The 15,791-nt window shown below is 36.1% G+C and overlaps 1 protein-coding gene across 1 annotated transcript in view; it reads right to left on the bottom strand.

Moving 5' to 3' along the window:
* LOC149786253 (RING finger protein 17-like) overlaps positions 1-15,791 on the bottom strand; it is a 200,178-nt gene that overhangs the window by 41,219 nt on the left and 143,168 nt on the right. The window contains exons 31-36 of the mRNA XM_089976633.1: positions 12,934-13,143; positions 11,820-11,959; positions 7,721-7,875; positions 5,119-5,288; positions 4,410-4,532; positions 352-438 (exon numbers count right to left, since the gene is read on the bottom strand). Of these exons, the coding sequence (XP_089832759.1) occupies positions 352-438; positions 4,410-4,532; positions 5,119-5,288; positions 7,721-7,875; positions 11,820-11,959; positions 12,934-13,143 (885 nt within the window). The remainder of the gene's footprint in view (positions 1-351; positions 439-4,409; positions 4,533-5,118; positions 5,289-7,720; positions 7,876-11,819; positions 11,960-12,933; positions 13,144-15,791) is intronic.

Raw genomic sequence — 15,791 nt, 5'->3', positions numbered from 1 at the left:
CCATTTAACTTGCTGCCGACAGTGTCAAGATAAACACAAAAGAAAAATGTGGTAAAAATTTTATTTAAATATTTGTTTGCAAAAATACAAAGTTATTTAAGTGTCATCATTTAAAGTATTCATCAACTATATCCACAGACTAGATCTAATAAAATCCATTCATACATGTTTGTGTTATCATGCTCACAAGCCAGTACAGTTCAAAACCCAAGTCAAGACCTCTGGCCTTAAAAACAATGTCAGCTTCATCACTTAAATGCAACAAAATACAAAGTCTAGTCAAACTTCACTTGCATAAATGTATAACTTACTGCACTCAAATGACAACAAAACACAGAATATGAAACTTACAATGACTTTTGCGCAACATGTCTTGTTCACTAATTGTTTGTGCATGTAATCCAAAACTGGTACTGGCCAAGTCCCATCTTTCATCAGCTGAAAATAAATTGTTTCATTCACAGAATTCTTTCAAAATATATTGCTTTTTTTCCTTCTTAAAATGAAGAAATAAATAACGTGAAAATAGAGCACATTATGGTCTGACTTCATGGTATCACTACTGGTATAATATTTGTTTATTATGCAATGTGCATCACAATTACTGCTTCACTATGCAATGTGCATCACAATTACTGCTTCACTATGCAATGTACATCACAATTATTGCTTCACTATGCAATGTACATCACAATTATTGCTTCACTATGCAATGTACATCACAATCATTGCTTCACTATGCAATGTACATCACAATTATTGCTTCACTATGCAATGTGCATCACAATTACTGCTTCACTATGCAATGTACATCACAATTATTGCTTCACTATGCAATGTACATCACAATCATTGCTTCACTATGCAATGTACATCACAAATGTCTCATTACTACAGTTCTTTGTTTAAAACAGAAGATGTGTCAGAAGTATTTTACAATGTCAATAATCTTATAAAATTTAGCAGAAATTTTGTTATGATCTAAAATACATACTTGTCAAGCATGAACAAAAATTGTTTAATCTCTGGTGAAAATGCAACACAAAAATACTCTTTACTCTTCATGTTATAGATGTTTGTAGTTTTTAGTGGCATTTGTGTACAGGAAGCTTACACAAAATTTCTAATGATCCTTGTGCACCCCCCCATGCTTTTTATCCAATACCAATAGCATTAACTGACCTCGCAAAATCCATGAGCTGCAATGAACCAGAATATTCCGAACAAAGTATATTTAATTTACAGTTAACCTCTCTGAGGAATCTTAAGAAATGGAGATAACTAGGGTTACTCCAAATAGTTATACAATCAACACATAAACATGTTTCCCTTAAAAAACATTTCTTTTAAACATACAAAGGTTTTGTAGAATGAGGTGTTTCGCCTTGTGATCTGCATCATGAGGCACCCGTCTCACTTTGTGACCTGCACCAGCACCATGATGTATCCCTGTCTCACTTTGTGACCAGCACCATGATGTATCCCCTGTCTCGCCTTGTGATCTGCATCATAAGGTACCCCTGCCTTGCTTTGTGGTGATCTGTATCACAAGGTACCCGTCTGACTTTGTGACCTGCATTATGATGTACCCCTGTCTCATTGTGACCTGCTTTATGATATACCCATCTCGCTTTGTGACTTACACCATGATGTACCTGTCTCACTTCGTGACCTGCATTATGATGTACCCCTGTCTCACTGTGACCTGCATTATGATATACCCATCTCACTTTGTGACCTACACCATGATGTACCCCTGTCTCGCTTTGTGACTTGTGCCATGATACATTCAAATCATGCCTTGTGCCATATGCCACTATTTACCCCCATCTTGCCTTGTAACTTTTGCTATGATGTAAAATGTATCTTGCTTTATGATCTGTACCATAACATACCCAAATCTCACTTTGTCACCTGTATCATGATGTACCCCACCTAACACTGTGATCTGCACCATTATGTGTCCCATTTTACTTTTTGTGACCTAGGCCATAATCTCACCTTGTGACTTCCAATATGATGTACCCTATCTTGCCTTGTGACCTGTGCTATGATGAACTCCACATTTCACCTGGTGACCTGCACAGTGCTGTAACTCCCAACCCCAAGTAAGTGACTTGGACAAACTTCAACTAGAGCAAATTCCTATGTGTTTTACCATGCTTCTCACAGTTCATTCTCTTTCAGACTATGAGCTTGTGTGTGATTTGGAATGTTTACGTAGCTTTAATAATTTTAGTAATATTGCTACAATGTCAGCAGAGTGGCAGTTTAAAGTGATGTCTAGCACTGGGGCATCATGCCAGACATATAAGCATCATGTCCCACCCAATCACATTATCCTGACACCAGGCTGACCAGTCCTAACACTAATCTTTTAATGCTGAGCGCCATGTGAGGCAGCTGCAAGTATCATTTTTATAAGTCTTTGATATGACTTGGCCAGGGTTTGTACCCGCAACCTCCCACATCTGAGGCTGATGTTCTCACCACTTCCCACAGAGGGGTCAATACTGAGCTTAAAAACAGAATATTTTTAGACAGACCAATAACATCTCTTTTTAAAAATGGGAGTCCAGGCCTATTTTAACTCATTTAATAATGATGAAAGTTTAAGAGTGAATAAACAGATTTACTCCTACTTCCATATGCACTGGTCAGAAGGAGCTAATTTAGCATGGAAAAATAATGGTCAAGAGCCAAATGCAAAGTACTTAACATGTTAACACAGCATAAAATAAATGTCACAGTATGTGTTTGTGTGATTTGGATTTTTAACATAGCTTTAAAAAATGTTCAGTCAAATGTTCAGTCATATCCTTATGATGTCTGCAGAGTTGCAGTTTATAGTGATATCTAGCACTTGGGCATCCTGCCACAGACATGCAGCACGATGTCCTACCCAGTCACATTAACCTGACACCAGGGCAACCAGTCTAGAAAGGCAGCTCTTGGTACTATTTTTTTAAGCCTCTGGTATGACTCAGCCAGGGTTTGAACCAGCAACCTCCCACATCTGAGGCGGGGGGCCCTGAGTGGCCGAGTGGTCTAAAGCGCTCTCCGTTACAAATCACTGCCATCTCACCTCTGTCTGCGTGGGTTTGAGTCTCAGATTCGGCTAATGTGGGTATGTGAGAAAGTTTGCCAGTAGGTTCTTGTGGGTCGGTGGTTCTTTCCGGGGTTTTCCCGGGTTCTTCCCCCACCATTAATACTGGCTGCCATGCATAGCCTATCGTGTGCTGAAAAATGGCGTTAAACCCTACAACAACAACAACAACAACAACAACATATGAGGCGGATGCTCTAACCATTAGGCCACCAGAGGAATGTCAGGAAAGAAACTGACACTGTCACAGTGACCATCTTTGGTTGTAACAGTATGATACTAAAAGACATGCATCCAATTATCTAGTTTCACAATTCTAACACAAACAGCACACAATAAATGACCTTTACATACAAGATTTCAGCAAAGTCACTGAAGCTTGATATATAGGTCACATACACCTCTTTTGTAATAAGAGTGAAGTACAGCTCTCCTTCATTACAGTGCCCCTCATTATAATGTAATTCCAGATATAACACAGTAATTCTATGCAACCAGTGATCAAATTAAACTGCATAATTTAAACAATAAATCTTGTAAAAAAAGTTTTTTTTTTTTATATCCACCAGCTATTGTTAAATATTACATTCCTATTAGGCTATAGCACACCCAAATTTACCTATTTCTCCTACAGGTTGCTACTGTCACTGATCAGTGATAGCATTCAATAACAAAACATAGGACAATCAAAACTGCCTCTTAGCATCAAAACCACTCGAAAGGTCAGCCATTAAAACTTCTGTATACACACCTTGCTGATCATACAGGTACATCGTAGACCTATTACCACTAATTATGACTGGCTGCTGTCTGCATGTCAATAAACAATGGCCTACAATAAACTAGATTTGCATATCTGTCGCACAATTAGTGATGAAGTGATTAAATGCAGATTAGGGTGTGTTATTACCATGCAGAAAGCAACAATCACTGAATGATACACATTTACAAAATGCACCCTCTAATACAATCCATTCAGACAATTACAGTCAATAAAGACAAGAATAGCCTTTTGAAAAATATAGTCAAATCAAATGCAAGTTAAAAAGTGATACCATTGTCTTGCCATCTGATATAGTCAAATGATAAATGTGAGCTAAAAAGTGATACCCATGTCTTGCCATTCTATAGTCAAATGATAAATGTGAACTAAAAAGTGATACCCATGTCTTGCCATTTTCAACAGTCAAATGATAAAATGTGAGTTTAAAAGTGATCTTGCCACCTATTAAATATAGTCAAACTCTGCTTATCCACAGTAATATGCAGTTAAATATAAGTAGGAAAATAACTGAGAACTTACAGGGAAAATATCATGCAGTGTGCATTCAAAACATTGTTTTGGGATGTGTACAATATCTTCAACATCAGCTCTCAGTCTGTCCAGAGAGACCCACTCAGAGTTACCATAGTCTATGTACTGAACCTGTAAATACAAACAAGGATCATATGAAATATGCACATATTATAGAATAAATATAGTGCTTAAATAAGGGCTATTCCAATAAGTGTAAAACGACCTTGGGGATTGAGGAACACACATTTTTTTCTTTCTGTGTGTGATTTTGGGTTTGAATTCTGTGGGCGTTGCCAAGTTTTCATTATTTTGATTTGTGGTAAAATTAAGTTTCACTCCTTTCTGGTAGATTTAAATGGATCGGGCCTAACATATTCAGACCGTCTACAAGAAAACAAACAATCACAATAATAACAATTTAAATATTGTAGCACACTGTCCTAGTTTAATTTGGTTGCCATGATCATGACAGGTAAAAAACAAATGATGTATATCATTAGATCTAGATAAGCAGGGAGAAAAAAAAAAGCAATTGTATGCATACTTAAGCCAACATTTTACAGGCAAGCATATTTGTACAGAAGCCTAATGTGTAATTTATCCAAAAAATGACAAATATTTATCTCAAATGAGTTGACACTTTGGTGCAATTTATTGAATTCAGGACATTTATTATCATGAAATCTTGTGTAATCTTGACACTGTTCAACTTTACCTTGACTCTGTGTGGCTCAATGGTTAAAATGGTTGCTCGACACCAGACATTGTCCACCCGGAATAAAGCAACACAGGCCTGACCCACTTTCCAGGGCTGTGAGCTGTTATGTGGGTCACTGTCTTTGAACTTTTTCTGCAGGAATGCATGGAGGTGTTCGAACTCTGTATCTGCAAATCGGGATACAAGGCTGACACAATAATTTTGGAAGTTACAAAAAAAGACATTGCTACTAAAATTTAGTAAACAAATTAGTGACAAAAGTCTGTTCTATTGTAATTTGTAAATACCACTCCAACAGATGCATGAGAAATTTGCTTTTGAGTTTAGACTAGACATGAAATATCTTTCCAAATCAGATAATTTAAAAATGATGAATATATTAGTGATATTTCATTGAATATTTTAAAAGTTTCAATTATAGATCACACAAAAACAAGAGAACTCTGTTTAGTACATTCTATGTCTTGGATTCAGCTAATGTGGTTATGTGAGAAAGCTTGCCATCAGCTTCTCATGGGTCGGTGGTTCTTTCTGGGGTTTTCCCAGGTTCTACCACCACCATTTATACTGGTCGCCATGTACTGAAAATGGTGTTAAACCCAACAACAACAGTACATTCTATGTCCATCTTGTATTTAATAGCCCTCTGTGTATACACTAGCAGGTCATAGTTGACTCCAGCAATTACTGATCAACAAGTCTCAATGACCCTGGCCTTAGATCAAGCTATGTGGTCTTGAACAGTAGGTGATAGTTGACTCCTTTAGTCAAGTTATGAGGTCTTAAACTAAAATTATGTGCAGAAACCATTATTTTCTAATTAACCTTCCATGACCATGACCTTTGACCCCAAAATCTGTTTCTTTACTCACTATGTATAAGCCATCTACAAAATCTGATCAAGGAAATTTTCTACAACAAACTTATTGTGCATAATACCATTTTTGAGGTCAATGACTTTGACCTCTGACCACAACATCAACAGGCGTCTTTTGCTTACACAGTGTAAGCCGTCAACTAACTTTGGTGAAGGTGAATGGTTGACAACTGATATTTCTGTGTAGAAACCATTTTTCAGTTTTCAAAACTGCTTGGTTTCTAATCTCGTTCAAGTACAGACTATTCACAAAATCTGGTCCATGCAAGTCAAAACTAATGTCACAGTGTGAAAATCATTTGTTTTTCTCACTTGTACTGACACTGGCTTTCATCTCTACATCAAAAGTGACAGACTTCTTCCTCACCCCAAGTTCAAGCAATCCTCAAAATTTGGTCAAGGTCTATGATGTAGATCCTAATGTTATCATGTAGAAAAATACCTACCAACACTTAAACAGATACAAGTGTAGCCTAAGTGGATAATAAGCATAATCTGGCCATCAAATATGTAATCTATATATTATAAATAATAGCTACAATAAACTGTGTGAAAAAGTTACATTTTCTTTGCAAACTCAGGCCACAAGCCAGTTTAAACTCTTACCATAAATAAGCAAAATCCAAGGAAACTAGTAACAGAAAACACAATTACAAAGTCAACGTACAATATCCAGCCTGCAAGTCTAATTTTATGCTATGATTAATTAATCCTAAAATCAACTTGACGACAAATCTTGCAATAAGCAAGGTGATGCCATAAACTTGAGCACCATATTCTTTAATGTATTCTTTTAAATTTCTGAAGCACTTTTGATTTGTTCTTTTTCTAACCCAACAAGTTTTTAACGGTCAAATGATCCCTCTCCTCCATTTCAGTCACAAGTTACAGAAACAATGACAATAATGATTAGGCCTAAATCATAATGGTTGGCAGGTATAAATCATTTTTCTACTTTCAGTTATAATTATCTTGATTGATGACCCCTAAATCAATGGTTTCCTTCCTTAACCCTGATGTTAAAGTTATTTACAAGGTTTGGAAATGGTAAACCCTACTCACTGTGCCAAAATGAAATTGGAAATGGAATGGATAACATAACATGGTACACTTTGCTTTGGTTGTTGTTGTTGTTGTGGGGTTTAACGCCATTTTTCAGCACGATAGGCTATACATGGCGGCCAGTATTAATGGTGGAGGAAGAACCCGGAAAACCCCAGAAAGAACTACCGACCCACGAGAACCTACTGGCAAGCTTTCTCACATACCCACATTGGCTGAATCTTAGACTTGAACCGCCACAGACAGAGGTGAGATGGCAGTGATCCGTAACGAAGAGCGCTTTAGACCACTCGGCCACTTGGGGCCCCTTTGCTTTGGTAGTCTTCCATTTACAACTGATGATCTGAATGTAAATTGACATTACAAGCTGAGATAAGCAAAGATAAAAGCTAAATGAGAAGTGGCAGATACAACACCATGCTAATTTAAAGTCTTTACTGACACTTACTGCACATTCCTAAAAGGGTAGGGTCAATGTTAAAATCATAATTAAATTACTATAATTTTATGTTAACTAAACCAAATGACTAATTGGATGTGCTTCTTGAGATACTGCTAACTGAATTTCATAGCAAACTTTTCTTCCTGAAATTGGATAAAACTTGACCATTAATACTGGTCCATCCTGAATTGCAAAGAGGGAATCGGAGTGTATCTTACCGTTATCCACCTTTTGGAAGTAGATCACTGCTGTATAGTCCACATACATTGGGATAATCCTAAATGAAGACTGAGATGATGCTTCTGAAACTGCAGTGTATTGTAAGACTGGGAAGATTTTAGGCCCTGGCTTCTCCTGTTTCTTGGAACCCTTCCTATACAAAAGTTTATCAACATTTAGAATAGTCACATTTCTAGGTAAAGAGAATAAAGAAGACCTTATAGGGGCACAGGAAAAAAGGGACCAAACCAGATGATAATGGAATAATGGTGATGGGTTCAAGCTGGAAACAATCGAGGATTATGACAATTGGAATATGAATTTAAATACAGTTCAGGAATTGGATCATCCATGACTTGTCTTAAGTACCAATCACATATCGAGTCAGATCAGTTGGTGCCAATCACATATCTAGTCAAATCAGCTGGTACCAAATCAAGTCATGCCAGTTGGTACCAAATCACATATCAAGTCAAATTAGTTGGTACCAATCACATATCAAGTCAAATCAGTTGGTACCAAATCACAAATCAAGTCATGCCAGTTGGTACCAAATCACATATCGAGTCAAATTAGTTGGTACCAATCACATATCAAGTCAAATCAGTTGGTACCAATCACATATCGAGTCAAATTAGTTGGTACCAAATCACATATCGAGTCAAATCAGTTGGTACCAAATCACATATCAAGTCAAATCAGTTGGTACCAAATCACATATCGAGTCAAATTAGTTGGTACCAAATCACATATCAAGTCAAATCAGTTGGTACCAAATCACAAATCAAGTCATGCCAGTTGGTACCAAATCACATATCAAGTCAAATTAGTTGGTACCAATCACATATCAACTCAGTTGGTACCAAATCACATATCAAGTCAAATCAGTTGGTACCAAATCACATATCGAGTCAAATTAGTTGGCACCAAATCACATATCGAGTCAAATCAGTTGGTACCAAATCACAAATCAAGTCATGCCAGTTGGTACCAAATCACATATCAAGTCAAATTAGTTGGTACCAATCACATATCAAGTCAAATCAGTTGGTACCAAATCACATATCAAGTCAAATTAGTTGGTACCAAATCACATATTGAGTCAAATTAATTGGTACCAAATCACATATCAAGTCAAATTAGTTGGTACCAAATACATATCAAGTCAAATCAGTTGGTACCAAATCACATATCGAGTCAAATCAGTTGGTACCAAATCACATATCAAGTCAAATCAGTTGGTACCAAATCACATATCAAGTCAAATTAGTTGGTACCAAATCACATATCGAGTCAAATTAGTTGGTACCAAATACATATCAAGTCAAATCAGTTGGTACCAAATCACGTATCGAGTCAAATCAGTTGGTACCAAATCACAAATCGAGTCAAATCAGTTGGTACCAAATCACATATCAAGTCAAATCAGTTGGTACCAAATCACATATTGAGTCAACTCAGTTGGTACCAAATCACAAATCAAGTCATGCCAGTTGGTACCAAAACACATATCGAGTCAAATTAGTTGGTACCAAATCACAAATCAAGTCAAATCAGTTGGTACCAAATCACATATCAAGTCAAATCAGTTGGTACCAAATCACATATTGAGTCAAATCAGTTGGTACCAAATCACAAATCAAGTCATGCCAGTTGGTACCAAATCACATATCGAGTCAAATTAGTTGGTACCAAATCACATATCAAGTCAAATCAGTTGGTACCAACTCACATATCGAGTCAAATCACTTGGTACCAAATCACAAATCAAGTCATGCCAGTTGGTACCAAATCACATATCGAGTCAAATCAGTTGGTACCAATCACATATCAAGTCAAATCAGTTGGTACCAATCACATATCGAGTCAAATTAGTTGGTACCAAATCACATATCGAGTCAAATCAGTTGGTACCAATCACATATTGAGTCAAATTAGTTGGTACCAAATCACATATCGAGTCAAATCAGTTGGTACCAAATCACATATCAAGTCAAATCAGTTGGTACCAAATCACATATCGAGTGAAATTAGTTGGTACCAAATCACATATCGAGTCAAATCAGTTGGTACCAAATCACAAATCAAGTCATGCCAGTTGGTACCAAATCACATATCAAGTCAAATTAGTTGGTACCAATCACATATCAAGTCAAATCAGTCGGTACCAAATCACATATCAAGTCAAATTAGTTGGTACCAAATCACATATTGAGTCAAATTAGTTGGTACCAAATCACATATCAAGTCGAATTAGTTGGTACCAAATACATATCAAGTCAAATCAGTTGGTACCAAATCACATATCGAGTCAAATCAGTTGGTACCAAATCACAAATCAAGTCAAATCAGTTGGTACCAAATCACATATCAAGTCAAATCAGTTGGTACCAAATCACATATCGAGTCAAATCAGTTGGTACCAAATCACAAATCAAGTCATGCCAGTTGGTACCAAATCACAAATCAAGTCATGCCAGTTGGTACCAAAACACATATCGAGTCAAATTAGTTGGTACCAAATTACATATCAAGTCAAATCAGTTGGTACCAATCACATATCGAGTCAAATTAGTTGGTACCAAATCACATATCGAGTCAAATCAGTTGGTACCAAATCACAAATCAAGTCTTGCCAGTTGGTACCAAATCACATATCGAGTCAAATTAGTTGGTACCAAATCACATATCAAGTCAAATCAGTTGGTACCAACTCACATATTGAGTCAAATCAGTTGGTACCAAATCACAAATCAAGTCATGCCAGTTGGTACCAAATCACATATCGAATCAAATCAGTTGGTACCAAATCACAAATCAAGTCAAATCAGTTGGTACCAAATCACATATCGAGTCAAATCAGTTGGTACCAAATCACAAATCAAGTCATGCCAGTTGGTACCAAATCACATATTGAGTCAAATTAGTTGGTACCAAATCACATATCAAGTCAAATCAGTTGGTACCAAATCATAGATCAAGTCAAATCAGTTGGTACCAAATCACATATCGAATCAAATCAGTTGGTACCAAATCACAAATCGTCATGCCAGTTGGTACCAAATCACAAATTAAGTCACGCCAGTTGGTACCAAATCATCATATCGAGTCAAATTAGTTGGTACCAAATCACATATCAAGTCAAATTAGTTGGTACCAAATCACATATCAAGTCAAATCAGTTGGTCTTTATAAGCTGGAATAGCTACATGGGATAGATAATTGTCTACCCTTGTCTCCAGGATTCCACCTTGGTAATTTGATGAAATACTCAAAATTGAGATGGATATACAGACTAACAAAGAGATTCCAATGCCTCAAGACATAATAAGCACACCTACCAATTTGATGTTAAATAAAGAAAAATATTTCCATGACCAGTCCACAAAAAGCATACTGTTTCTAGTTGGTGACGAGGTGAAGTATGGTCAAAAATATCTTCTTTTGACATACATTTGAGAGAAGTAAGTGAGTCATGAATTTTAACATTTTGTTTAAATAGTAACCTTTGTGGCGATGAGGTGTATTTTTTCTTCCTTTTTTATACTAAATTAGCCTACAGGCCTGGAGATCACATGACTAAAGCCATAGTGTTCATTTTCATCCATTTTATATTAACTTAGCCACCAGGCCTGGAGATCGCAAGATTTAAGCCTTAGTGTTCATTTTCATGCTTTTATATATTGTCTCAGCCACCAGGCCTGGAGTTCACAACACTCCAAGCTTGAGTCTTCATTTTTATCTAGTCAGAAGTGTGAATTATCATTTTTGCACATGTAAAGGCACAAATCAATTAAAACCAATATTAAAAATAATTTCTTATATCTGGCTTGAAAATATGTTTGGGTGGTATTATCTTAAAAAAGACAAAGCCATCTGCAACCTAGTCTTAAACAGTCATCTGTCAGAAATAAAAAAAAATCCCAACTAAAACAATCAGTTGTGTAAACGAGGTTCCTTTCTATATTAACTAAAAGGTTATTGGAAAAAGCGATTAAAACAGTTGTTTATTTAACAAATGTTAAACTTAAGACAAATTTGACTCAAGATATCAAGAAACATTTGGGCATCTAAATTTAAAACATAAAAAAATTATACCTGACTGAGAAGCTTAGACCTTTCTCCTTCATAAGATCAATAAGACTCTGAAAGTTTTTGGAGGCTGGTTCAAGGGCAGTTTCTGGGATATCTTCTTCCAGGATCAGATCAATGGGTAAGGAGTTAGCCTCAATGTCTCCCTGTAATCATATTCACAATTATTACATGATTAAGGAGTTAGCCTCAATGTCTCCCTGTAATCATATTCACATGGGTAAGGAGTTAGCCTCAATGTCTCCCTGTAATCATATTCACAATTAAAAACTTTTACAAAGCCTCTGTAAAAAGTGTCAAGACTGGTTAAAATTCCATCAGATGATGCAGAACACTGGAAATATTTGTAAATAATGCTTAAATCTTCTTTAAAAAATATGTATTCTTGATATTCATTATTATTTTTATAACTATCTGCAATTATAAAAAAGGATCTGCCATCACAACATGACTATACAGATACAACCCCCCCCCAATCATCTGGTTCATTATGCAATGACGGATCAGGGCTTATGTCATTCCCAGTTTGCCTAAACTTTATATATATATATGTATATATATATATATATATATATATATATATATATATATATATATATATATATATATATATATATATATATAGTACCCACTACCTTGTAAAACAGAATTATCAAAATTAAAAAACTGTTAAAACAGATTATAAATATTTTATTAAACACCTGTTAAAACAGATCATCAAAAATATCATAGAAGAGTCATTTAAAGATCTAATATATCTTTAATCACCTGCATATAAAAGAATTTTTACTGAAAGTACCCTGTGGTATAGAACATTCAGTTTAGATATTATTTATGTTCCACTCATTTCAATTTATATACTACTTATGCAACACTTTGTTTCCATGACAACATACAAAACACTGACAACAGGAAAGTTTAAGTACCTTGCTTGACATGTGAAAAAAGTTTGGTTGAACTACCTCCAATGGTTTGAGAGTTACGTTACAGAAAAGAAAATATTTAGTCAGAGACCAACAGACTAACACATAGAAAGCCACATCACCTGCATTACAAACTAGTGGAATAACCTGGGTTAAATGTGCACATAAATTAACAAGATTTTTATAATGATCATTACCTTTTTGGCAATGTACACTTTCTTTCCTTTCATCACCTCCATCATGTATTCACAGGCTGTATGGGACCATTTCTTACTGTCCCCTGCTGGCACCAGATCTGCCAAATGGCATCTGAATGCAAAACAGCGTGGGCCTTTCAGGACCTTGGTGAGTGGGCGCAAACTTGATGAGCTTACGGTATCAGTAAAACCATAGTCTACCATAAAAACCTGAAAACAATTAAAAGTGTATCCATATAACTATATAATCTCCCTGGACATATACTATAATTCAGGTCATTTCTATTACTTGTGTCATTATTTTCTCTCACAAATCTGGAATCCAATTGTTAGCTTTATTCACTACAGAATTTATTGTACAGTCACAACATAAAAATGGTAACCTCCTTCAAAAACACTTCCAGAAACAAATCTCTTTCACAACTTGTATTAAACCTTCAAAAGGAAAGCAAATTTTAAGATAAAAGATGTCATCCTACTTATGTTCATTTGATATGAAACCAGTTCACTCTCCAACACCAAGTGACCACAAGAGAAAGACCACCATTCAGTACTAACTTCCAAAATGTTAAAAAAAATGTAGGCAACATATTTTCAATTACTTGTAAAAAAAAATATCATTTCTTACAATAGGAATACAAATACAAGTGGCTATATGGTACCACTGAAAAGCAGACAAATTCAGATCTCTGAAAGTGTTCCAGATCCATTTAACAGCCACACTGGGCTTACTTGTTTGGAAAATAGGTGAATATCAGGATCACACTGACAAAATTCAGGTGTCACATGCCTATCAGCAACATCAAAGCCTTCAGGTGTCACATACCTATCAGCAACATTAAAGCCAGGTATCACATACCTATCAGCAACATCAAAGCCAGGTATCACATACCTATCAGCAATATCAAAGCCAGGTATCACATACCTATTAGCAACATCAAAGCCAGGTGTCACATACCTATCAGCAACATCAGAGCCAGATATCACATACCTATCAGCAATATCAAAGCCAGGTATCACATACCTATTAGCAACATCACAGCCAGGTATCACATACCTATCAGCAACATCAGAGCCAGGTGTCACATACCTATCAGCAACATCAAAGCCAGGTGTCACATACCTATCAGCAACATCAAAGCCAGGTATCACATACCTATTAGCAACATCAAAGCCTTCAGGTGTCACATACCCATCAGCAACAATGAAGTCTTCAGTTTCTCATTATCTTCATATTCTAGTTCTAAACATCCCCTCATCTTTCTCATTCATCTGACAAGCCTTGTGAGGTCCATAAGGACCTGATATTGCTCACTTGACATGCGTAGTGGAAAGATATCCATGTCAGGATAATTTCCAGGCATTTAGTAGATATTTGTGGTTTTTGACATATTTGTGGTTTTTGACATTGTTTAATTGTTTCTACTTGAGTAACATTAGCTGGATTACTTGGTTCATTGGCATCTGAACATTGTTGATGCTAGACTTTCCATATCACACTTGGTTTGATATAGTCATGCAGTTTTCAGCAAGAATGTCTTTTCAATACCAGCAACAATAATTATCATCATGGGTATTCCAACCAATTACTATGAAAAACACTGTTGTTAGGAGAGCCACCCCATATAAAATTTTGAAAGAGCATGTCCTAAGAAATAATCCTACCAAGTTGGGTTGAAACAGGTTCAGTCATTCTGGTCAAGAAATCAAAAAGAGGGTTTTAAATATTGGTTGCCATGGAAACCACTATTACTAGGGGATGTAACTTGAACATAATTTTGATAAAGCATGATCTGAGAAACATTCCTTCCCAGTTTGATTAAAACCAACTTTTTGAAGTAATATATGTTTCTTTGAAAATACATACCCAATCATAATACCTCTCTGGTGGTCAGGCAGAGTGATCTCCCTTTACATAAGACTTGGCATCACTGTGTAAGAATATCCCAGTTATTACTAGAGTGGAGGGCATGCTCAATATGGATGTAACTGCGGGGAGGCTGGGAGGGTGTATGTGTATTATGAACAGGTAAATATTTTCGAAAGAAACATATTTTACACAGAAAAATAGGTTTCGTCTTTCAAATACATTACCCAAGCATAATACCTTAGCAGAATAGGTAAGAGGTACATCCCCTTACCGTGGAGATGCCATCTGAGGTCCCATAAGGTACTAAGACAGCTTCTATGTAACCTGAATGGAGGAGACTCCATCTGTCGGGGCACGGCTTCAAAAGGGAAAAAAAATAAGTACTCCATAAATATTATTTAAAGTTTATGCATATAAACATGCCTCAAGGGTTGCCTATAGAAACATGCATGCACAGGAGGTGACTGAATAAACCATGTATAAAGCACTGACCTGTACTTGTCCAACTAGAGCGGAATAAATAGAGAAATGTAAACGAGTGTCTAAATTACATACAAACAACCTTCACGTAAAAGGGAACAGAGGCACCATTATAGAGAAGTATAGAGTAGGTCAACAATATGAAACAATATCCATTATGAGGTAATGCTTGTAGGAAAAAGGCCCAGAAATCATCCGCACAAGTAAATACATTTAAAGTTGAAGCCTGGATGCTACAAAAGCCTTGGATAGGAATTTGTCAACATGTACCCATTTGCAAAGGAATTTCACATATATAGGAGTTATATGAGCACCAGAGACCTGCACGTATAAATAAGTATAGCATGAACTGACTGTGAAGTGGCTTAGGCTCTATGTGCAAGTAGCTAAATGTGTGATGATGACAGAGTGTGGCAACTTGTAAAGGCACAACTCTGTTGTGATAAAAAAGTGAGAAAAAGTTGGAAATACAGATGGAGTATACTCTCCTTAGAAGTGAAAAACTCAT

The sequence above is a fragment of the Sinohyriopsis cumingii genome, chromosome 12 (assembly GCF_028554795.1).
Source record: "Sinohyriopsis cumingii isolate HCF-2022 chromosome 12, ASM2855479v2, whole genome shotgun sequence".
Lineage (NCBI taxonomy): Eukaryota > Metazoa > Mollusca > Bivalvia > Unionida > Unionidae > Sinohyriopsis > Sinohyriopsis cumingii.
Note: the sequence above shows the minus strand (reverse complement) of the source record. Positions and strands in the feature narration are given on the sequence as shown.